Raw genomic sequence first — 24,478 nt, forward strand, 5'->3', positions numbered from 1 at the left:
TAAACCTACTGGTGCCGTACACAGCAAGAATTATACAGTGGCACCAATTTGTACTAGTAGTCACTGTTTCCTTTATTATCACCAACTCTCACAGTAATAATGTCAGTTTCAGTTAAGAATGCCACTGAATGGAAACCAGCAGTAAAAACTACTGGTTTCATTAAATTTCAATCTGTGTACATGTCTTTTTCTGCACAAAAAATATTTCTGCATACCAAATATCAATACAATGCTTAGGCAATTGAGCTGTGAGGTGAACTAGTTACTTTTTTCAAAGAACACCACTTTTACTTGGAAGAAGATTGGCTGATCAACCATGATTATTTCTTGAAAAATGAACAGACTGAGCCAGCTGCTAAAATTTGAGCTTTCAGGAGAAAATCAGAATTTTGGAAAGCATGTGTCACTGTGCACTTAACAACTTAATGACACTTAACGATATTTCTGATGAGTTTAGGTAGTGATAATAATTAATGTTATTGTTTTGATATCATATAATGAAAAGTGCCAATATTTGGAAGATCTGCAAACTCACTGAACCAATATTATCCAAATGACCAGAGGCGTGCATGGGTGAAGGATACATTCCAAATGCAAGATAGATCAATGGATTTTAATGTAACAGAGTAGAAAAAGTTCTTGGATATGGTTTCAGATTCTACAATGCAACTAACATATAAGAAACCTAGCATCAAAGGAAGGAGACAGTCATAATTATTTTAAAAGGCTATTAAAATTTCTCCTCCCTTTTCCAACCATGTACCTGTCTGAGGCCGTATTTTATTCTCATACTTTCTCTGAAACAACTTATCTCCGAAGACAATGCAGAAGCAACTATGAAAATCCAGCTGACTTCTATTAAGTCAGGCACTTAAAAAGATTTACAAAAATACTTCCCACTATGTATTTTTTATGTATTCTTCCACTACGTATTTTTTATTTTGAATAAATTTTTTCATAAAAATTATTTACATTAACATGCAATGGGTTAAGTACATATACAATTTTACATTTTAAAGCATTTATTTTCTAATATAGCAAATGAAAATAGATAAAAATCTACATAACCAAAGCACTGTGGAATCCTCAATAATTTTTAAGAATGTAAAGGGGTCATGAGCCCAAAGAAGTTAAGATTTAAATAAAATATAAATAATATAATACATGCAAGAGACTGCTAGGCAGCTATTAAATAGGATAATTGTGTGAGTAAAATTCTCCTAAGACTGACATGAAACCCAGAAACCATGGAAGAAAGCTCGTATTTGATTACATGAAAATCAAAAACCTCTAAAATAACATAACTCCTTAGACAATGTTGAAAGACAAATGATTTGGAAATGCATTTTCAACCTAATCCCCCCCTTGAATGGGTGAACATCCCTAATACACAATGCTTGGAAATAAACTTGGGAAGATAACCCAAAAGAAAATAATAGACAAAAGAACTGAACAGACTGCTCACAGGTAAAAACACAAATAAGCGATTGTTTTCAACAGAAATGTTTTGAAATTTCGATAAAAGAAATGCAAATTTAAAACAATAAGACACTGTTTTCACAAATCAAACTAGAACCAATCTGACAGGCAATTAAATTTAAGATTGATGGTGTTGCCAAGGATGTAGAAACCAGTAACTCTTAAACTGTTAAGAGTCTAATAAGCTGATAAAGGAGGATAATTTGGCAATCTCTACAAAGGTAGTTAAAAGGTAGTCTTTAACCTAAGAACTCTGAAATTTTACCCTAGATATATTCACACAACTGCAAAAAAATATATAAGGACGTATACTTTATAGCACTGTTTGTAAACAGAAAAAAATTCTATATACACATTAATGTAAGCCTGATAAAATACGTGACTATATATTCATTTAATACAAGGCAGTGGTTTAAAATAATGAGTCAAAACCTGCATATACAAACAAAAAAACTCAACAGTATGGCCATATATATAAAAAATGTATATATATGCATATTGAAAGGTTTTGGAAAAATACAAACCAAATTTTTAACACTGACTATTCTGGGGAATGGAGAAAAGCAAAATGGGGAAGAAGGTATCAGAAAAAAGCGGAGAACTTTTACTTTATATACTTTGTACCCCAATAATTTAATCTTTCTTATAATAATATAGTGGGTTTTTTTAAAAGAAAACATAATTCTGCAATATTTACAAGAAGTAAATAATGAAGAAACTACCAAAATTGGAACCAAAAATGTCTTAAAATAGTTTTCCATATGATACTATTTTACACAAGAAATAGAATTGATAAGAGAAATTGAAAGCCTCACAAACTTCATTTTAGGATTTAATTAGTTTGTTCACTGATAGGACAGGAATCTCTTCTCAGATTTCACTTAAGCTATGAGGGATACATGCCTTGATTACTTCTCCCCACAAAACAGCAACACTAAGAACTGTGTTCACAGTCAGAAGACAGAGCTAGCTTTTTATATACCACTGAAAAGATGAAAAAACATACTTTAAAAGTTTGGGTACTGCTGCTAGGTTAGCTAAATGAAATTGCCACTAATCAACTGTTCAACTATTACCTTTGGCACAATGCTTTCCTGAGGAAGAATTTTTACCCTTTATGGACTATTTGACCTTTGACATCTCACTCATGGGCTGACAATTCCCATTGTCTAGAGAACTGCTGAACCACAGGTCTCCTATGAAAAAACTACTGAATGTGTTTGGACTATTATTTCAATAGGTCTACCATGATAACGAAGAAATGATAAAAAATAAAGGGACATAAAGGGACAACACATTTTTCAGATAAATGAAACTAAATTATAGACAGTCTCATGGGATCTTTAAGGTAAAGAGAGTAAAAGGCCTGGGAGTGGGGAGAATGAAAGGAACTGAAGATCCTCAGAAGTTAATTCCTTTAATGAAAGGAATTAAAGATCCTCAAAAGTTAATTCCAATTTACTTTCCTCCAGATTCTTACAATGTTTCTGAGTTGCCATTTTCTTCCCACCATCAGCTCTCAGGGAATGTGTTAATTTTCATCATGTAAGCCAGAAAGACAATCAAGTAAAAAACACAAACATACTGGGAAGTGGTAGGGTAGAGATAGGAAAAACCATATACTGAACTATTAAACTACTACACAGTAACTATGAAAACTTAACTCATCCTAAACACTCCTCTTTTCCTCACCTAACTTCTCTTAAATACAACCAACCAATCTCCAGCCTCCACATCCCCTAGCTCTCTTTTCTCCTTCACAGACCAACTTCAAATTGCCTATTCCTGCTCTATACATTTGTATACTTTCTATTCACTCTTCAAACTATGCCAATCTTCTTCCATCACCTGCTCTACTAAACTTTCTCCAATGTTAGCAAGGACTTATTGTTCAATCCAATGAACATTTGGCCTTTCTGTGGCAAATATGCTTATCTTGTCTTTAAAATAAACCATCTGCTTGGTTTCCATGACCAAGCACTCTTTCCTAGTTTATACAGTTTATATGTCTATACCCTTCAAAGGCATTCTTTTTTTAAAAATTTTACTGAAGTAGTTAATTTACAATGTTATGTTAATGTCAGCTATACAGCAAAGTGACTCAGTTATACATATACATATATTCTTTTTCATATTCTTTTCCATTATGGTTTATCACAGGATATTGAACATAGTTCCCTGTGCTATACAGTAGGACCTTGCTGTTTATCCATTCTAGATGCACCAGTTTGCATCTGCTAATCCCAAACTCCCAGCCCACCCCTCCCCCACACCCCTCCCACTTGGCAACCACAAGACTGTTCTCTTCATAGGCATTCTTACTCAAAAATATCACCTATGGGCTTCCCTGGTGGCGCAGTGGTTGAGAGTCCGCCTGCTGATGCAGGGGACGTGGGTTCGTACCCTGGTCTGGGAAGATCCCACATGCCATGGAGCGGCTGGGCCCGTGAGCCATGGCCACTGAGCCTGCGTGTCCGGAGCCTGCGCCCCGCAGCAGGAGACGCTACAGCAGTGAGAGGCCCGCGTACGCAAAAAAAAGAAAAAAGAAAAATCACCTATGTGCTAATATTCCAAGCCTCTGTTGTGAGAACTCATTTACTACTGTGGTTTCAATTACCATCAATTACCAATGAATTTCAAACCACTCTTTCAAAGTTCTACTATCTGAGTTCAAGATTCACACATAAAACTGCTTGCTAGACATGGGTCATCCAAATGAAAATGGAATCCTTCACCTATCTAAAACTAGTCTCATCTAACTTTTCCCTCCAAACCTGTCCCATTCACCATTTACCTTGCGGCCTAAGTCAGAACACGTATGTGTCAGAAAGCTTACCTGTTCTGTAAAGGATGTTTAATATAGTGCTCTGGGTTAGCAACCTCCTGATTAGATTCTGTTTTCTCTTCTTCTGTAGGTGGGGGATTAGGAGTAGGGGTGGTTTCCTAGTGGAAAATAATTAAACATTATGAACTTCTTAACATGAAGAAATAACATTAAGAAATTTCTTTATTTTTAAATTTTTATTGAAATATAGTTAATTCACAATGCTGTGAAAAATTAATTCCTACGACAGCAATACTCTAAATAAATCTGAACCAATATTGTCCATATTTTTTTAAGGAGAATGAATTAACAGCAGAAGCGCTGGATAAAATAGACCACAGATCAAACTCTAAGCACCAGACTCTTCATTCTAGCATCTCTTCATTATGAGCAAAAGGTTTCTCAAATTTAAAAACATAATAATAATAATTTTGTATATTGTTACCTTCCACTTACACATTTTAATATAAGATTGCTAGAGACCATGGAAAAAAGTTGGGAAAATCAAGTACCTTTCTTAACATACTAAACACGGTGCACAGTGGGAGTGGGGGAGATACAACTAAAGTTTGGAGAGTATATTAACTATATCACAATGACACAAACACAAAAATCTTTATAAAGTGATCAAGGCAATACTACACAGGTCCTTGCTTTCATGTTACACTGTTATTATATATGGTGACAAAGTTCAGCAACTTCTGTCATTTTCAATTGGCCCTAAGCAAAAAAGCTGGACATTGGCTTGAACTTAAATTCTTCTAGGCTAGACATAATTGTCATCTAAAAATGTCAGGGAAAAAGGGAGGCTGGGAATAATAAGTGTTCTCCACATTAATCCATGTAACTCTTCACCCTACTGTAAATTGGTATCAACAGATAGCTAAGAAAAGGGACCAGAAGCTGAAACAAAAGCTGATACAAAAAAGGAGGGCACTGCAACAAGGGTTTGGATATCAGATTTAAATCCAACTAGCAAACCAATACAGATATATGTTCACATTAACAACATTCTGTAAATCAGAGATGTATGATCTAAAAAAAAGACTTCAGGGACAGGTGATACACATTTTACAAAATAAAATACATTTTTCTTATCAACAAGACATCTCCAGTAAGTACTTTTTACTAGCCTATGAAGTCACTCATAGCAAGGGCTTTATCTTGATTTTGCTCACAACTGTAATGCCAATGATCACAACGCTACACCAATAAGAACTTACTGGCTTGATTACTTAACTGAATAAGTTTAAATGTTTGCACAGAGTAGTTAAGGCCATAAAATTTACACAGAGTAGCCAATGCCTTAATAGCACCAGAGCGCCAATCATTTTTACCAGGATTTCCTCATCACAATCAATTTACATCTTCAAATAGATGATCATTACCAAATGCCATTCCTTACTCTACTAGCTTAAAATTAATGATGGTCTCCAGACAGAGGTAGTCTGAGTGAACAGAGAAAATAGCCAACAGTTAGGGACTGATAAGGCAGGGGGTTTGGGGGACAGGGTACCAGAGAAAAGTGAGCTGCAGAGGAGTGAGCCTCAAAAATCTATGTAAAAATCCCTGAAGTCCTTGGCTGTGACTCCTAAACTGAGATGTTCGGAATGCAACTCCGGGTAGTCTAGCAGGGAACAGCTGAGCCAAGACTTCAGCGCCTGAACAGCATCAGGAAGACTAACTCAGACCCAGCCAGAGTGGATGGTTGAAAATCCTCAACTTTCAGATGAAATCCTAGAAAGGCCATGTCCTAGGTATCAAGTGAAATACATATGCCTAACAAATCCTAAAACTAATCCATGACAGGATCAAGGTAATCTACTGATAAATAAATTAACTGCCCCCAAGAACCAGACTCTATACTCTGGAGGAAAATAACAGAAGTGTGAGCCTCTATGAATATTATCTACAATACCTAGCAAACCATCAAACATTATTAGACATGCAAAGAAAATTTTTTATAGCAGCTAATGATCAAGAGATTAAACTGTCCATAGAAAGACATCCAGATAACAGATACATGATCCAGATAACTGAGTTAGCAGACAAAGTCTTAATAACTATGGCTACTATGGTAAAATAGAAGATGGAGGGAATTCCCTGGTGGTCCAGTGGTTAAGACTTGGTGCTTTAACTGCCAGGGCTGGGTCCATTCCCTGGTCAGGGAACTAAGATCCCACAAGCCGCATGGTATGGCCAAAAATATAAACAAATGAACAAACAAATAAATAAATAAAATAGAAGATGTGGAAAAAGGATAGAAAAAACAGGAGTATTTGAAAAGGGAATTGAAATCAATTTTTAAAAAGAATCAAATAGACACTAATGAACTGCCAACTACAATGTCTGAAATTGAGAGCTTATTGAATAACAAGAAACTCGACTCAGCAGAATGTAGGACTGGTGAACTTCAAAGACAGGTCAATAGAAAATATTCAAATAATCACAGAGGAGGGGAAAACAGATAGTAAGAAATGTCATGATGGTTAAAAAGTTCAAGGACAAGGTAAGACAGAATGGGACAGAAGGAATACAGAAAGAAATAACCAAAATTTACCAAATTACATGAGGGACTCAAGTCAGATTAAAAAACTGAGGCAACTCCAAGCAGTATAAATACAAACAAAACTACACCTGGGGGATTTCCCTGGCGGTCCAGTGGTTAGGACTTCGCCTTCCAATGTAGGGGGTGCGGGTTCAAACCCTGGTCAGGGAGCTAAGATCCCACATGCCTCATAGCCAAGAAACCAAAACATAAAAAAAAAAGAAGCAGTACTGTAACAAATTCAATAAAGACTTGAAAAATGGTCCACCACAAAAAAAACAAACAAAAAACTACACCTGGGCAAATTAGACTCAAACTACTGAAAACTAAAGGAGGCAATATTAAAAGCAGTTAGGAAGAAAAATTTTAAAAAGACACATACACATTACTTTCAAAGGAACAATAAGAATAACTGCTAACTTCTCAAAAGAAATTATGGAAACCATCAGACAACAGAATAACATCCGTGTGCTGAAGGGAAAAAACTGTCAACACTGAATTCAGTGCCTAGGAGGGGACTTCCCTGGTGGTCCAGTGGCTAAGACTCTGCACTCCCAATGCAAGGGTCCCAGGTTCAATCTGGGGTCAGGGAACTAGATCCCCCATGACACAGCTAAGAGATTAGAAATGAATGACACGGAAAAAACCATAAAAAACATAAACACATGGAGACTAAACAATACATTACTAAATAACCAAGAGATCACTGAAAAAATCAAAGAGGAAATCAAAAAATACCTAGAGACAAACTGCAATGAAAACACAACCATCCAAAACCTATGGGATACAGCAAAAGCAGTTCTAAGTGGGAAGTTTATAGCTATACAAGCCTACCTCAAGAAATAAGAAAAATCTCAAATAAATAATCTAAACTTACACCTAAAGGAATTAGAAAAAGAAGAATAAACAAAAGCCAAAGTTAGAAGAAGGAAAGACATCATGAAGATCAGAGCAGAAATAAATGAAATAGAAACAAAGAAAACAATAGCAAAGAACAATAAAACTAAAAGCTGGTTCTTTGAGAAGATACACAAAATTGATAAACCATTAGCCAGACTCATCAAGAAAAAGAGGGAGATGACTCAAATCAATAAAATTAGAAATGAAAAAGGAGAAGTGACAACAGACACCGCAGAAATACAAAGCATCCTAAGAGACTAGTACAAGCAACTCTATGCCAATAAAATGGACAACCTGGAAGAAATGGACAAATACTTAGAAATGCACAACCTGCCAAGACTGAGCCAGAAAGAAATAGGAAATATGAACAGACCAATCACAGGCACTGAAATTGAAACTGTGATTAAAAATCCTCCAACAAACAAAAGCCCAGGACCAGATGGCTTCACAGGTGAATTCTATCAAACATTTAGAGAAGACCTAACACCCATCCTTCTCAAACTCTTCCAAAAAATTGCAGAGGAAGGAACACTCCCAAACTCATTCTATGAGGCCACCATCACCCTGATACCAAAACCAGACAAAGATACTATAAAAGAAGAAAATTACAGACCAATATCACTGATGAATAGATGTAAAAATCCTCAACAAAATACTAGCAAAGAGAATCCAACACCACATTAAAAGGATCATACACCATGATCAAGTGGGATTTATCCCAGGGATGCAAGGATTCTTCAATATACGCAAATCAACAATGTGATACACCATATTAACAAATTGAAGAATGAAACCCATATCATCTCAATAGATGCAGAAAAACCTTTCTTTCAACACCCATTTATGATAAAATCTCTCCAGAAAGTGGGCATAGAGGGAACCTATCTCAACATAATAAAGGCCATATACGACAAACCCATAGCAAACATCATTCTCAATGGTGAAAAACTGAAAGCATTTCCTCTAAGATCAGGAACGAGACAAGGATGTCCACTCTCACCACTATTATTCAACATAGTTTTGGAAGATCTAGCCTCTGCAAACAGAGAAGAAAAAGAAATAAAAGGAATACAAATTGGAAAAGAAGAACTAAAACTGTCACTGTTTGCAGATGACGTGATACTATACAGAGAACCCTAAAGATGCCACCAGAAAACTACTAGAGCTAATCAATGCATTTGGTAAAGTTGCAGGATACAAAATTCATGCACAGAAATCTCTTGCATTCCTATACACCAATGATGAAAAATCTGAAAGAGAAATTAAGGAAACACTCCCATTTACTATTGCAACAAAAAGAATAAAATACCTAGGAATAAACCTACCTAGGGAGACAAAAGACCTGTATGCATAGAACTATAAGACACTGATGAAAGAAATTAAAGTTGATACCAAGAGACGGGGAGATATAGCATGTTCTTGGATTGCAAGAATCAATATTGTGAAAATGACTATACTACCCAAAGCAACCTACAGATTCAACGCAATCCCTATCAAATTAACAATGGCATTTTTTACGGAGCTAGAACAAAAAATCTTAAAATTTGTATGGAGACACAAAAGACCCCGAATAGCCAAAGCAGTCTTGAGGGAAAAAAACGGTGCTGGAGGAATCAGACTCCCTGACTTCAGACTATACTAAAAAGCTACAGTAATCAAGACAATATGGTACTGGCACAAAAGCAGAAACACAGATCAGTGGAACAAAATAGAAAGCCCAGAGGTAAGCCCACGCACCTATGGTCAACTAACCTATGACAAAGGAGGCAAGGATATACAATGGAGAAAAGACAGTCTCTTCAATAAGTGATGCTGGGAAAACGGGACAGCTACATGTAAAAGAATGAAATTAGAACACTCCCTAACACCATGCACAAGAATAAACTCAAAATGGATTCGAGACTTAAATGGAAGACCGGACATTATAAAACTCTTAGAGGAAAACATAGGAAGAACACTCTTTGACATAAATCACAGCAAGATCTTTTTTGATCCACCTCCTAGAGTAATGGAAATAAAAACAAAAAGAAACAAATGGGACCTAATGAAACTTCAAAGCTTTTGCACAGCAAAGGAAACCATAAACAAAATGAAAAGACAACCCTCAGAATGGGAGAAAATACTTGCAAATGAATCAACAGACAAAGGATTAATCTCCAAAATATAGAAACAGCTCATGCAGCTCAATATTAAAAAAACAAACAATCCAATCCAAAAATGGGCAGAAGACCTAAATAGACATTTCTCCAAAGAAGACATACAGAGGGCCAAGAAGCACATGAAAAGCTGCTCAACATCACTAATTATTAGAGAAATGTAAAATCAAAACTACAATGAGGTATCACCTCACACCAGTCAGAATGGGCATCATCAGAAAATCTACAAACAACAAATGCTGGAGAGGGTGTGGAGAAAAGGGAACCCTCTTGCACTGTTGGTGGGAATGTAAACTGATACAGCCACTATGGACAACAGTATGGAGGTTCCTTAAAAAACTAAAAATAGAATTACCATAAGATCCAGCAATCCCATTACTGGGCATATACTCAAAGAAAACCACAATTCAAAAACACACATGCACCCCAATGTTCACTGCAGCACTATTTACAATAGCCAGGTCATGGAAACAACTTAAATGCCCATCGACAGACAAATGGATAAAGGAAATGTGGTATATATACAATGGAATATTATTCAGCCGTAAAAAGGAACAAAACTGGGTCATTTGTTGAGATGTGGATGGATCTAGAGACTTTCATACAAAGTAAAGTAAGTCAGAAAGAGAAAAACAAATATCATATATTAACACATATATGTCGAACCTAGAAAAATCGTACAGATGAACCAGTTTTCAGGGCAGAAATTGAGACCAGATGTAGAGAACAAATGTATGGACAGCAAGGGGGGAAAGTTGTGGGGGGGGGGTGATGAATTGGGGGATTGGGATTGACATGTATACACTGATGTGTATAAAATTGATGACTAATAAGAACCTGCTCTTTAAAAAAAAAGTGATCAAATGTGTATCATTGGAAAGAAGCAAAAACAGATGTTTACTGTCTAAAAATATATATTTGATTTTTGAAAAAAAAAATAAAAATCAACAGAAATTAAAAACTCACCTTTGACCTTACTGAAACCTAGGATCTCTCTCCTGATTTAACTACTGCTTTATTATGTAGCTTTTAAAGACCTTTTCTAATGCATTCATATGCTTCTGAATGTTTGAAAATATTAAATATTATTTTGTTTTATTGAGGTGGATCTTTTCATATGTATGGATACTATATGTATTTCTGGAAATTGTTGCACACAGTTTTACTCTGTCTCAAACTGTATTTTAATCAATGCAAAAAGTTGAAATATTATAAAGAACAATGCTTGGAATACCATATTTTTTTCTTTGATATTTTTAATTGAATTTTTTATATGTAAAAGTCACTTAAAAATGTTAGTGCCAATTTGTACCAGTTTTCTAGCGGACAACTGGGTAATTGGAAGCATTGATGTCCAGACTCTGTAATTCTCAAAATCCTTGTTGCTTTGGGAATATTTGGACTTTATTAAGCTGATGACAAGATAAACTGTTATTCACTGCATATTATTACACAGACATATTACTGACTTTATTACTCTATTATTAATAGTAGAATTGGCATTTTTACAATAAATATTATAGGGATTCATGTTAAGTAATAAGAATTTTCTTCTGGAAGCAAGATTTTTCAAGCAAATTATGTCATAGAGAGAAATTATGTAAATCATTATATGCTATCTTAGAATATTGAGATGCTGAAAGGTGACTATAAATAGTGTCGTAAATAAAACTGTTCACTTTCTCTAAAAAAAAAAAAAGAAGAAAAAAAAAAGAGTTCGAATGCTGCAACTAAGGACCCCACCCGCCACAACAAAGATCCCACATGCCACAACTAAGACCTGGCACAGCCAAATAAATAAATAAATATTTTTAAAAAGAAAAAAGAATTCAGTGCCTAGGAAAAACATCCTTCAGAAATAGAGAAGTCAAGTCAGACTCACACAGACACATACACAAACACACTCTCACACCCAAGGTCCAAAGTAAGAGGAACACCAAAGGAAAGTTTCAGGCTAGAGGGAAAAGTTCCCAGACAAGAGAATGGAAGTGCAAAAAAGAATGAAAATCACTGGAAAAGGTAAATGTGTGGGTAAACATATGAAAAACTATTAACAGTTTAAAGGAATAATAATAATGATGCCTTGTGTAGTTTAACATAATAATGATGGTCCTACCAAAGGACTGGGTATATATGGATTTGTGAGGTTGGATGTGTGAATAAAAGATACTCTTCCTGGGACATCTCTGGCGGTTCAGTGGTTGGGACTCCAAGCTTCCACTGCAGAGGACATGGGTTTGATCCCTGGTCAGGGAACTGGAATCCCACATGCCTCGTGAGGTGCTCAAAAAAGAAACTCTTCCTCCCAAACTTAAGAAATACTGCAAATTCTCTTATTTACCTAAATTAAAAGACAGGGCTTCCCTGGTGGCACAGTGGTTAAGAATCTGCCTGCCAATGCAGGCCACACAGGTTCGAGTCCTGGTCCGGGAAGATCCCACATGCTGCGAAGCAACTAGGTCCGTGCACCACAACTGCTGAGCCTGAGCTCTAGAGCCTGCAAGCCACAACTACTGAGCCCATGTGCCACAACTACTGAAGCCTGCGCACCTAGAGCCCATGCTCTGCAACAAGAGAAGCCACTGCAGTGAGAAGCCTGTGCACTGCAACGAAGAGTAGTCCCCGTTCACCACAACTAGAGAAAGCCCGCGCGCAGCAACAAAAACCCAACGCAGCCAAAAAGTAAATAAATAAAATTTAAAAGAATTGGCTACCATCTTTAAAAAAAAAAAAAAGACAAATGATAAGTAAAACATACTCATAAGTTCACAATCCTCATTACAAACCGTACTTTCACAGCACTTATTTACACCTTTTACCTCAGCAGCATGTAAAAGACAATCAATCACAGTATGAGTAATTACAAGTTTCATAGGGTACAAAATGTCACTTCCTAACTCCTTTAGTACTTTCCTTTCTTTTCTCTTATTCTACTCTTTTCACCATTAGGAGAATGGTGGAACGCTTAGATGGTATCAAAAGTCTCTGGATATATAAGAACTAAAAGCAGGTAATAACTCAGAAAAAAATATGTTCACTTCCTTAAAAAGCATTCCTTTGAATTTTACATTCTACATTAGCTGAAATATTAGCCTTTATATTAATAATATATAATTTGGGGTTTTTCCTGTAACTAAAATAAATATAGCTACTCATCTTTAAATGATTGTGTAGATGTATAAGTATACTAGTTTAAAAACTTACAGTTTTTGCTTTTAATATTATATAAACGTGCTAGATTAAGACAAATGCTCTAAAACACTGAAAAAAATTTTTATTAACCATAAACAATCTTTTCAGTATTTGAAGCCCTTTTTTAATATAAGTGTAGTATTGATGTTTCTTTTTTAGATTTTTTTTTTTCCCTTGGCCACACCGTGAGGCATGCGGGATCTTAGTTCCCTAACCAGGAATTGAACCTGTGCCCCCTGCAGTGGCATGCGCAGAGTCCTAACCACTGGACTGCCAGGAATTCCCATCTTTTTTGGCCTTTTAAATTATTATCTACAGTTTAATAGGTGTTTAAATTTTTAAACTTATTTGAATTTCTTAATTCCTCTTAATAAAGCAAAAGTGATTAATAGCCAATTGTTTCCATGACAGAATAAAAAATACTCAAATACTCTACAAAAATACTCATTCACATGGCACAGACCAAATCTAGTAAGATTCAGAATCATTTTCATGATGGAAATTACTTATGAAAACATTAATATTAAAAATCATGTATTAAAAGGGCATATTTGCTCAATACAAATTTTCTCAGGTCGTATTTTGCTATGGTCATATACTCATCACAACAATCCATTCATAATCAATAGAAATTTTTTTAATGCATGTACTTTTTAATATTTATTTTTTGGCTGCATTGAGTCTTAGTTGCAGCACGCAGGATCTTTCGTTGCACTGTGCGGGCTTCTCTCTAGCTGTGGCATGTGGGCTTAGGTGCCCTGGGGCATGTGGGATTTTAGCTCCCCGACCAGGGATCGAACCCGCACCCCCTGCATTGGGAGGCGAAGTCTTAACCACTGGACTGCTAGAGAAGTCCCCACCCTGTAAACTTTAAAAAAAAAAAAAATTTATATTTTATTTTTGGCTGTGTTGGGTCTTTGCTGCTGCACATGGACTTTTCTCTAGGCGGAGCGCTACTCTTCATTGCGGTGCGCAGGCTTCTCATTGCAGTGCCTTCTCTTGTTGCAGAGCACGAGCTCTAGGCACATGGGCTTCAGTAGTTGTGGCACATGGGCTCAGTAGTTGTGGCTTGTGGGCTCTAGAGCGCAGGCTCAGTAGTTGTGGTGCACGGACCTAGTTGCTCCGCGGCATGTGGGATCTTCCCAGACCAGGGCTCGAACCCGTGTTCCCTGCATTGACAGGCAGATTCTTAACCACTGGATTCTTAACCACTGCACAACCTGAGAAGTCTGCCACTCTGTAAGCTTCTTGAGTTTGCAATTATGTTGCAAATTATTGCAAAGGAAAACATTATTTTTGTTTGAGACTACTCAGACACGTCTTATTATAAAATCATTTCCTGTCATTTCTTTCAACTTGTTTTATTTTTTTGTTTAAAATCTCTTAACTCTGAAATAATCAGGATGCTTTTTTTCTTATTTTCAACTTAGATAAAGCAAAACAAAAGTAATAGCCATGTAGGATGTTATTTTAAACTTTCAGATTAATTCTATGGGGGTGGTCTATTCTATGGGGAAATTCCAATCCCCCATACCTTTTTTTTTTTTTTTTTTTTTTTTTGGGTCCGGGGCCCTCCCCCTTTTGTGGCCTCTCCCGTTGCGGAGCACAGGCTCCGGACGCGCAGGCTCAGCGGTCATGGCTCACGGGCCCAGCTGCTCCGTGGCATGTGGGATCTTCCCGGACCGGGGCACGAACCCGCGTCCCCTGCATCGGCAGGCGGACTCTCAACCACTGCGCCACCAGGGAAGCCCCCCTATACCTTTTGAATCCATGGTAGTATATACAATGAGAAGTAATATCCAGAATGATGGCCGTGCTATATTAAATTATTCGATCAGGGATTTCCCTGGTGGTCCAGTGGTTAAGACTCCACGCTCCCAATGCAGGGGGCCTGGGTTCAATCCCTAGTCAAGGAACTAGATCCCGCATGCCACAACGAAAGATCCCTCACGCCGCATCAAAGATCCTGTGTGCCACAACTAAGACCTGGTTTAGCCAAACAAATAAAATTCTTTGATCAAAAATGACTTATAATTATGGACATATGCCAAATAAGAATGATGAAATACATTTTTAAAAGAACGCTAGAAAGGAATTCTCTGACAGTCTAGTGGTTAGGACTTGGCACGTTTATTGCTATGGCCTGGGTTCAATCCCTGGTCCGAGAGCTAAAGTCCCCCGCAAACCGCTCGGTGTGGCAAAAAAACAAAACTTTCAGGTCAATCCCGAGTTAAGCATAAACCTCAATTAACTATAACAGATGTTCAAATTATTCATTATTTGTCTTAATTTGCTAAATATTTATTTACTTTTGGCTGCATTGAGTCTTCGTTGCTGCACGCAGGCTTTCTCTAGTTGCGGCGAGCGGGGGCTACTCTTTGCTGCGGCAAGTGGGCTTCTGTTGTTGCGGAGCACGGGCTCTAGGTGTGCGGGCTTCAGTAGTTGTAGCAAACAGGCTCAGTAGTTGTGGCTTGTGGGCTCTAGAGCACAGGCTCAGCAGTTGTGACATATGGGCTTAGTTGCTCCGTAGCACGTGGGATCTTCCCAGACCAGGCTCGAACAGTGTCCCCTGCACTGACAGGAGGATTCTTAACCACTGTGCCACGAGGGAAGCCCTGCTAAGTACTTTTAATATAAATTGACTTTAAAAATAAAATTAAAGTATTTTGAAATTATATCTCCTCTTAAAATTCTTTGTAAGGCTACTAACTAGTTAGGTATCTAAGACTTAGGATCACCAAAAAACAGGTTGGAAGAGGAGTACTATGGGATACTTGTAGCACCAACTTCACAAAATTCTCCCTAAAAACCCTTAACAGGTGTTTTCACGGGATATGTTTAAAATGGATTTAATTAGATATTTTTTAATTATATGAGATCATCAAAGAAGCAATAAACAAGGTTATCAAATTATATGGGAACTTTTTACAAACTTGTCATTTTTATGGTTGCTTCCTACAGAGCAGACAGTAAAATAGTTTTAAATTTACAGTCAGTTTTTTGTTTTTTGTTTTGGCCACGCCAGGCGACTTGCGGGATTTCAGTCCCCGACCAGGGATTGAACCACTGCCCTCCACAGTGAAATCACAGAGTCCTAACCACTGGACCACCAGGGAATTCCCTACATCCAGTTTAAAAACAAAATTCTCTACTGAAAAGTCCCACAACATCCCTCTACCTACTCTCTCAGCTTGGTGGTCTCCCCCATAAGCAATTTTCTTTGGAAATTACTTTTTAAATATCCATGTTTTATCAATACTTCTAGGTTCGAAAATTACCCAAACCAGGAAAGGCTACTTTAAAAGACTATGGCTACTCTCAAGCCACCACAAGGAGAAGCCCGCACCCCGCAACAAAGAATAGGCCCCCGATTGCCACAACTAGAGAAAGCCTGCGCACAGCAATGAAGACCCAACGCAGCCAAAAATAAACAAATATATTTTTTGAAAAAGTGAATTGAGAAAAAGATTAATTAAAAAAAAAAGACTATGACTACTTTCAAAGTAATCAAATACAATTTTAACCTAAAAAACAATCTGCAAGTGAAAAACCACTGTTTTTCAAGTGGGTAGAATGGCGAGTAAAGCCATGAGATGGTACAGTGTTTTACCTAGAAGACAGTAATGAACCAGGGAGTCTGAAAGTGAGGGTTCATGAAACCAAAGATAGAGCTAGAATGGTAGGCTGGAGCAAGACTGTAAAAGGCCTCAAAGGTCAGGCTAAAACTGTACCTTTCCACATGTAAGCAATGGAAGCCACTAATTAACAGGTCAAAGTGATTAAATACAAATAACAAGTAAGGGAATAGAAGAGACAACCAGTTTAAGTACAAGTTATTAAACCTGGTTTTGGATTTGCTGAGTTTATGAGATTCAAATAAAATTGTATGGAGGGGGAGAATAAATTAAGAGCTTGCGATTAGCAAATACAAACTACTAGACATAAAACAGATAAACAACAAGGTCCTACTGTATAGCACAGGGAACTATATTTAATATCTTGTAATAATCTATAATGGAAAAGAGTATGGAGAAGTACATACATACATATATTAAACTGAATCACTGTGCTGTACACCAGAATCTAACACAACGCTGTAAATAAACTGAATCTCAATTTAAAAAAATTTTTTAATGTACAGTATAATTTCGTGGTCCCAGGGCTAAGCAGCTGTCACACCAATAGAAGAAAGTAAAGTTGAAGGGGAAGAAATAAAGTCGAGCAAGGGTGGGACAAGTCTAACAATTAGCTGCAAAAAATTTCAAGCAGTTTTACTGCATTCTGCAAAAGTCAGCAAATATATCAGTCACAATTATTAACCATGTGGTACAACCTTAAGAGTATAAAGCTAGATATTTCCCGGACCTAGCATCAGTTCTGTGGGGTTTTCTCTAATCTGACTACAAAATTTAGATTCCTTCTAGCCATGTTCAAATCTACACTGCTTAAATTCCAAAACCAAGGTGCACTTTTTCCATGGCTATGAACATTCAAGATTTCTTAGCAACCCTTGGCCCTAACACACAAACTATCTCTTGTAGAAATATAAGGAGCCTTCCCCTCATGACAACCAATCACCTAAGGCTTCATTTGAAATGCACAAATACTGGGAGCTCCCTGGTGGCCTAGTGGTTAAGATTCTGGGCTTTCACTGCCTTGACCCGGGTTCAATCCCTGGTTGGGGAACTGAGATCTGGCAAGCTGCACAGCACAGCCAAAAACAAAAAAGTACACAAATATCAATAGTTCCCTGGCACTAAAAATGGTTTAAAGCACTCAAAATCAGACCTTCTGCAGGTTCTAGTCTACAACCAAGTTAAGTATAGAAATGGAAAGTAAACATTTAGAAATTTTATGGTAATTTGACAGTATATTTATGTCTGTTCAAACTAATAATATAAAATTCAGGCTTACATTTTGTATGCCTTTTTTCATCTCTTTATCCTATTGTTATCATTTTACAAAACATTAGATTGGAAATTGTTTAAAAACAAAACAAACTAGTTTTCTACCGAAGTATGAGAGACACTGGTTTAGATTACACACTCTGGAGCCATGTTACCCAGGTTGGAATCCCAACTCTGCCATTCACAGATATATGGTTTGGTGGGGCAAAACACCATAGTACCAAATAACAGATAACAATATTATTGGTAACCCATCTCCAGTAGCGCTTCCTTATATTTCCCCTTCCTTGCTTCACTATTTTTTAGCTGAATGGCAAAGACCATTTGTGGCTTTAATAAAAATGTAAATGCTATTATGGCCAAGGCAGCTACAATTATCTCTACCAGTTACTAACCCAACATTTCAGTAAACTGAAGGCATTAAATAAAGATATGAAATAATGAACAGAAGGGTGAGCAAAGTAAGAACAGGAAAAGATGGTAGTGTTTTATGATTTTTAAAGTGGTTAACACCAATCCTCACACTTCTACCAAACTATGAGTTTTTACTTGATAGGTAACATTTACTAAGCATTTACTAACAAGCAACGGGCTGCATATTTTTATATACGTTATTCAGTATATTCAATCTTCACAATACTGTGAAACTACTACTCTCTCCACTCTTCAAATTTAAGCCCTGGGAAGTTAACAAGTCTTATCTATATTCTACATTTTATTGCAGGACTGTCAAGATTCATAGCTAGGGATACTATGTGTCCAAATTTTACCTGTTTGTCGTTTCAGCATAACTATTATTACTAAAACCCTGGTTCACTCTCACAAGTGCCCAAAATTGGATAATAAATTATATATTGTTACCAAGGTACTCTTTCCAGGCAGCATAACTCTACAGTATGTACTATGCTTTGTACCACAGCCTCAGGCTCAACACTTTCACTATCTTCCAAGTCCATGCCACTGCCAATAAATTAGAAGAAAGGCATGAATGGTACACTTCACTCTTCAAACACACACACACACAATCCCACTACTAGGGGAAAAAGCAAGTAAATACCAATGATTGATTATACTGATTTTATATTATGCAAGACAGTGTACTAAATGCCTATGTGATCAAAATATCTTAGAAATACAGGTAAGCATATCTAAAAGCTACCTTTTATGGATACAAATAATTAACTCTAAGATTATTTTTTAATACAACATATGTAAATAGACTTCAGGATACTTTACTCTTCCTTTTAGTATCCAAACATTCAGTTCCCAGGTCTCTTTTTAGTAAAGATACATTTCCCCCAGCACTCTCCCATATGTAAATTAGTATAATTAATTAACTAGTACACAAAAACAAATAAAGCCTCACCACCTGCCTTGTAAGGAATGAAAAAAAAATCTGGTGTAAACAGTGAAAATTATCACAAATAATTAAAGCAACTGTTTTCAGTGTCAGTTTTCAAATATACCTATAGTAAAGGAATACCAGCTAATCTGGCATCACTCATCAGGAAAAGTGCAGCTGTGGATTTTGCAGGTCTTCTTCCTTGTCTGTAATAAAGGATCAAATTGGTGACCTTTGCGCCATAAACTAAAAAGCCGAAGTAGATAAACAACATATGTAGATTCAGCAAAATACAAACCTTTTAAGTTTAGAACACTGCTCAAATGGAGAATTTATTTTTCATGTAAAGGACTGTGAGATCCCATATATCAATTCTGATTCAAGACAGTACTTTTTAACATTCCTTTTTACTAATATGACACCTAAACAATAATATTGAAAGCTGAGGTACAGAGGGAAGAGCTTTGACCATCTGCACAAATTGTGTTTTGTCTAAAAATTAGTACAAAATTTAATAGCTGTTCAATTTATTATTTAGTAATAATAATGTAATTATCTGACTAAAACTGATGACTAGCCCTAGACTTTTAAGTGAACAGAGTTAAATTTGCTATGCTACAGCTAAAAATTTGTATTTCTGGATAGTCAGCAAATTACACTTAACCACATTCTCCCAATAAAAAAATTCCTATAGGTCACATTTGAATTTCTTATCTTCTAGAATATAATTTTAAAACTAGAAAGACTTGTAGGCATCTTGTTACATTTAAAATAAACTAATTCCTAAAGGAACACTAATATCTGTCAACCAAATTACTCTGCACATCTTAATGTAGCTTAGGGCAAGACTACAAATTCAGGAAGTGTGACAGAGACATAAGAAATAACAAACATGTATGATCAAGAATGATGAGATTAACAATACAATTTAAATGTCAATACTACTTAAACCAAAGGCTACCAGAAGATTCACATTTTCTAAATAACTAAGGAGAAATTTATATAAGTTGAACATTATACAAAAGTAAAAATTAGTGCTTCAAAATAACATTAAAATGATGTTAGGACAAACATTTACATTGCACAAAATTATATTGGTTCCCGTAACATGATGATTTCTATTTCATTCATTCTTTAAAGATTTATAATTACAATTTGAAAGGCAAACATTTTAAAGAATTTAACTGCTGCTTCTTTTAAAGTTTATTCCTTTTAAAACTTTGAAAAGCATAACTAAAATTTAATGATACTGGTTAAATATTAGTTTAAAAAAATCAATTTTAGGGACTTCCCTGGTGGCACAGTGGTTAAGACTCCACGCTCCCAATGCAGGGGGCCCAGGTTCAATCCCTGGTCAGGGAACTAGATCCCACATGCATGCCACAACTAAGAGTTCACATGCCACAACTAAGGAGCCCGCCTGCCACAACTAAGACCCGGTGCAATCAAACAATTAAAAAAATAAATATTTTTTAAAGTCAATTTTAACATGTCAGCTAAACAAATAAGCAGTTTAATTCTTTTTAAATTCCATGTGTTAGTTTTTTTAAAGTTCTGTAATGTTAAAAGTTAAAATTTCAATGTAAACTATGGTTTAATAAGAAAATTAGATTTATCCTTTTATTCTCCAAGTATTTAAACCATTTTTCAGAAGAAATCAATCGGGCTTCCCTGGTGGCGCAGTGGTTGAGAGTCCGCCTGCCGATGCTGGGGACACGGGTTTGTGCCCCAGTCCGGGAAGATCCCACATGCCGCAGAGCGGCTGGGACCGTAAGCCACGGCCGCTAAGCCCGCGCGTCCGGAGCCTGTGCTCCGCAATGGGAAAGACCACAACAGTGAGAGGCCCGCGTACCGCAAAAAAAAAAAAAAAGAAATCCACCAATATTTCTTTAAAAATTAGAAAACCAGGTACTACAGTCACTGTTTCAAATGTCCCCAGGTTTATAGAGTATGACTATATCCTTTCACTTAAGTTAATGAACCATCCAAACTTCCAAAAATAAAAACTTCTATATTCTTTAACCCAGTTATACTTTTAAGAGATTTCTTCAAAGGAACTGTCAGGACAATAAAAGCTTTATATATTTTATATCAGGAAGGAAAACTAGAGGCAATATATATATTAAAAAATACGACCAAAAGGTAACAGATAAATCATGGTGTTTATAATATAGGCACTAGAAGTGATGTTTGGAAAATCATTTAAAAATGTTAACATAAAAGTAGAAAAAAGATGTCAGGACTGAATAATGAGAACTTTACTTTTGTGGGGGAGGGCACTTTATTTTTAATTTAACCAGTCCCAAATAAACGTGGTACATCCAGACAATGGAATATTATTCTGCACTAAGAAATAAGCTAACAAGCTGTGAAAAGACATGGAGGAATCTTAAATGCATATTACTAAATGAAAGGAGGCTTAAGAGGCTATCTACTGGGCTTCCCTGGTGGGGCAGTGGTTAAGAATCCACCTGCTAATGCAGGGGACACAGGTTTGAGCCCTGCTCTGGGAAGATCCCACATGCCACGGAGCAACTAAGCCTGTGCACCACAACTACTGAGTCCACGTGCCTAGAGCCCGTGCTCTGCAACAAGGGAAGCCAACACAATGAGAGGCCCGCGCACCACAACGAAGAGTAGCCCCCACTCGCCACAACTAGAGAAAGCCCACAGGCAGCAACGAAGACCCAACACAGCCAAAGAAATATATAGAAAAATAAAATAAATATATAAAAAATAAAATATTTTAAAAAAAGAAACTATAGACTGTATGATAACTATATGATAAGAACTATATTTCTGGAAAAGACAAAACTACAGGGACAGCAAAAAGATTAGTGCTTGCTGGGGGTTAGGGAGGAAGAGGGATGAACAGACAGAAGATTTTTAGGCAGTGAAAGTACTCTGTATGAAACCTATAATGCTAACTGTGTTATTCCACATGTGTCCAAACCTACAGAATATACAACACCAAGAGTGAGTCGTGATGTAATGTACAGACTTCGGGTGATAATGACATGTCAATGCAGGTTCATCCAGTGTAACAAATGTACCCCTCTGGTGTGGAATGTTGATTGTGGGGGACACTGTGGATGTTGGGGCAGGAGGTATATCAGAACGCTTTGTACCCTCCTTTCTATTTTGTAGTGAACCTAAAATGGCTCTAAAAAAGTCAAAGGAAAAGAAATAGACACAAAGAGAGACATGGTGAGAAAAAAGAATCCACAAACAAGTAAAGCAAAATATTAACCAGAGAACATGTCGTTGGGATTGCAGATTATTTTTTCTTCATACAGACCTGAATGTTCCAAATTTATTGTAACAAAATTATACTGAAGCCCAAATATACAGAGACTCTACTCCTGGACTGTTCAGTCTGTTCCAAAGATGTCAGTCCCCACTTCCACCAATATCACATTTTTATAAGTTACCTTTGTTGAATAATGTTTTTTTCTCCATGTAAGGCAAATTCTCCATTCCCCTTTTCTCCTCCTTTTCAAAAATTTACTGCTAATTCTCATTTGTTTATTCTTTCAAATAAACTTGCAAACTTTTTCTCTAAAGGGCCAGAGAGTAAAATATTTTAGGCTGGTAAACTTCTATCACTTACTCATTGTTTTGTTTTACTTTTTGAAATAAAAACCATTCTTGGGACATCCCGGGTGGCACAGTGGTTAAGAATCCACCTGCCAATGCAGGGACACTGGTTCGATCCCTGGTCCGGGAAGATCCCAAATGCCGTGGTGCAACTAAGCCTGTGCACCACAACTACTGAGCCTGCGCTCTAGAGCCCGCGAACCACAACTACTGAGCCCGCGAACCACAACTACTGAACCCGCGTGCCACAATGACTGAAGCCCACGCGCCTAGAGCCTGTGCTCCGAAACAAGAGAAGCCACCACAATGAGAAGTGTGCACACCGCAACGAAGAGTAGCCCCCACCTGCCGCAACTAGAGGAAGCCCATGACCCAATGCAACCAAAATAAATTTAAAAAAAAAATCTTAGCTAGCAGGCCACACAAAAGCAGCCCTAAGGCCAGCTTGAGAACCCCAGCATAAAGTGTAGCTTCCCAATAAGAACCTGCTGTATAAAAAAATAAATTAAATTTAAAAATTCAAAAAAATAAAGTGTAGCTTCCCACCCCACTGGCAAAGATTCTGGCATTTTGACTCAGTTTATACTGAATTTACACATAAAATTCAGGAAAAATTAACATCTTTCCAACATTAACTCTTTCAAAAGCAAATTATGTGATTAAGTGATTCTTCACTTATTAAAGTCCTCCACTGTAGTTCTCAGAGCTGTACTGCTTTTATTTATGAATCCTGCAAACTAACTGTTAGGGTTTATAATTCCTGGGCACTTGAAGGCTCTGGCATTTGGGTATATGAATGCTGCAAAGAACTTGCTAGGTTTATTATTCCTGGCGTTTTTTGCCTAAAGAAAAGCTAAAAAAACTACCACTAGAATGCAACAAAAAGTTACTTTTAAAATGTGGTAATAAGTGTTAGTTCTTTATTTCTTTTATATTCAGTAATCCAGGAACTCTTAGGTTAAGAGAGAGGTGGGTTAAGCACTCAAGAGTGCATGGCACATGATAGACACTCAAATGTTTCAATAAATAAACGGTTCTAATTCTGTTCCCTCTCAAAACCCCACTAAAACTATAGTAATTTACCCAAAAAAAAAAAAAAAAAAAAAAAGCCCACAACCATGGGAAGAGCAGAAAAAAAAGAACTGGAATGTAGATGGAAAGGGCTAAGTAATCAATATACACCTTAAAAGTCTCCTGGCAGCACCTTTCAGAACTGGGAGTGAAGGAAGGGAGTAAATTAAAAAGAATCCAGGGAAAGTTGTTCGGGAAATAACTAGATCCCTCCATCCCCTCCCCCTACTCCAAGTCCCTAGGCTTGCTGCCATGAGTTCAAGAATAAAAAGAAAATAAGCAATTTGGAGGTAACAGACAGGCAGGGAATAGAAAATGCCTTTAAAAATATGTACCTATATATATCCTCAAAAGGATGTTAAGATTTTGCATGCACACAATTACAGGAAGCTATAAAAATGAACATTCAGAAGACCAGAGAGAGAGAACATCTGGAAATTAAAATTATGAGGCAGAAAAGGT

At 36.7% G+C, this 24,478-nt stretch overlaps 1 protein-coding gene across 2 annotated transcripts in view; it reads right to left on the reverse strand.

Moving 5' to 3' along the window:
- Nucleotides 1–24,478, reverse strand: part of EIF4E (eukaryotic translation initiation factor 4E) — a 123,631-nt gene that overhangs the window by 11,556 nt on the left and 87,597 nt on the right. For both annotated transcript variants that reach the window (XM_029234825.1, XM_029234826.1), the window contains one exon: nt 4,316–4,422. In XM_029234825.1, coding sequence (XP_029090658.1) covers nt 4,316–4,422 — 107 coding nt within the window. The remainder of the gene's footprint in view (nt 1–4,315; nt 4,423–24,478) is intronic.

This window comes from Monodon monoceros, unplaced genomic scaffold (genome assembly GCF_005190385.1).
Source record: "Monodon monoceros isolate NGI ecotype Baffin Bay Population unplaced genomic scaffold, NGI_Narwhal_1 Super_Scaffold_20, whole genome shotgun sequence".
Classification (NCBI taxonomy): domain Eukaryota; kingdom Metazoa; phylum Chordata; class Mammalia; order Artiodactyla; family Monodontidae; genus Monodon; species Monodon monoceros.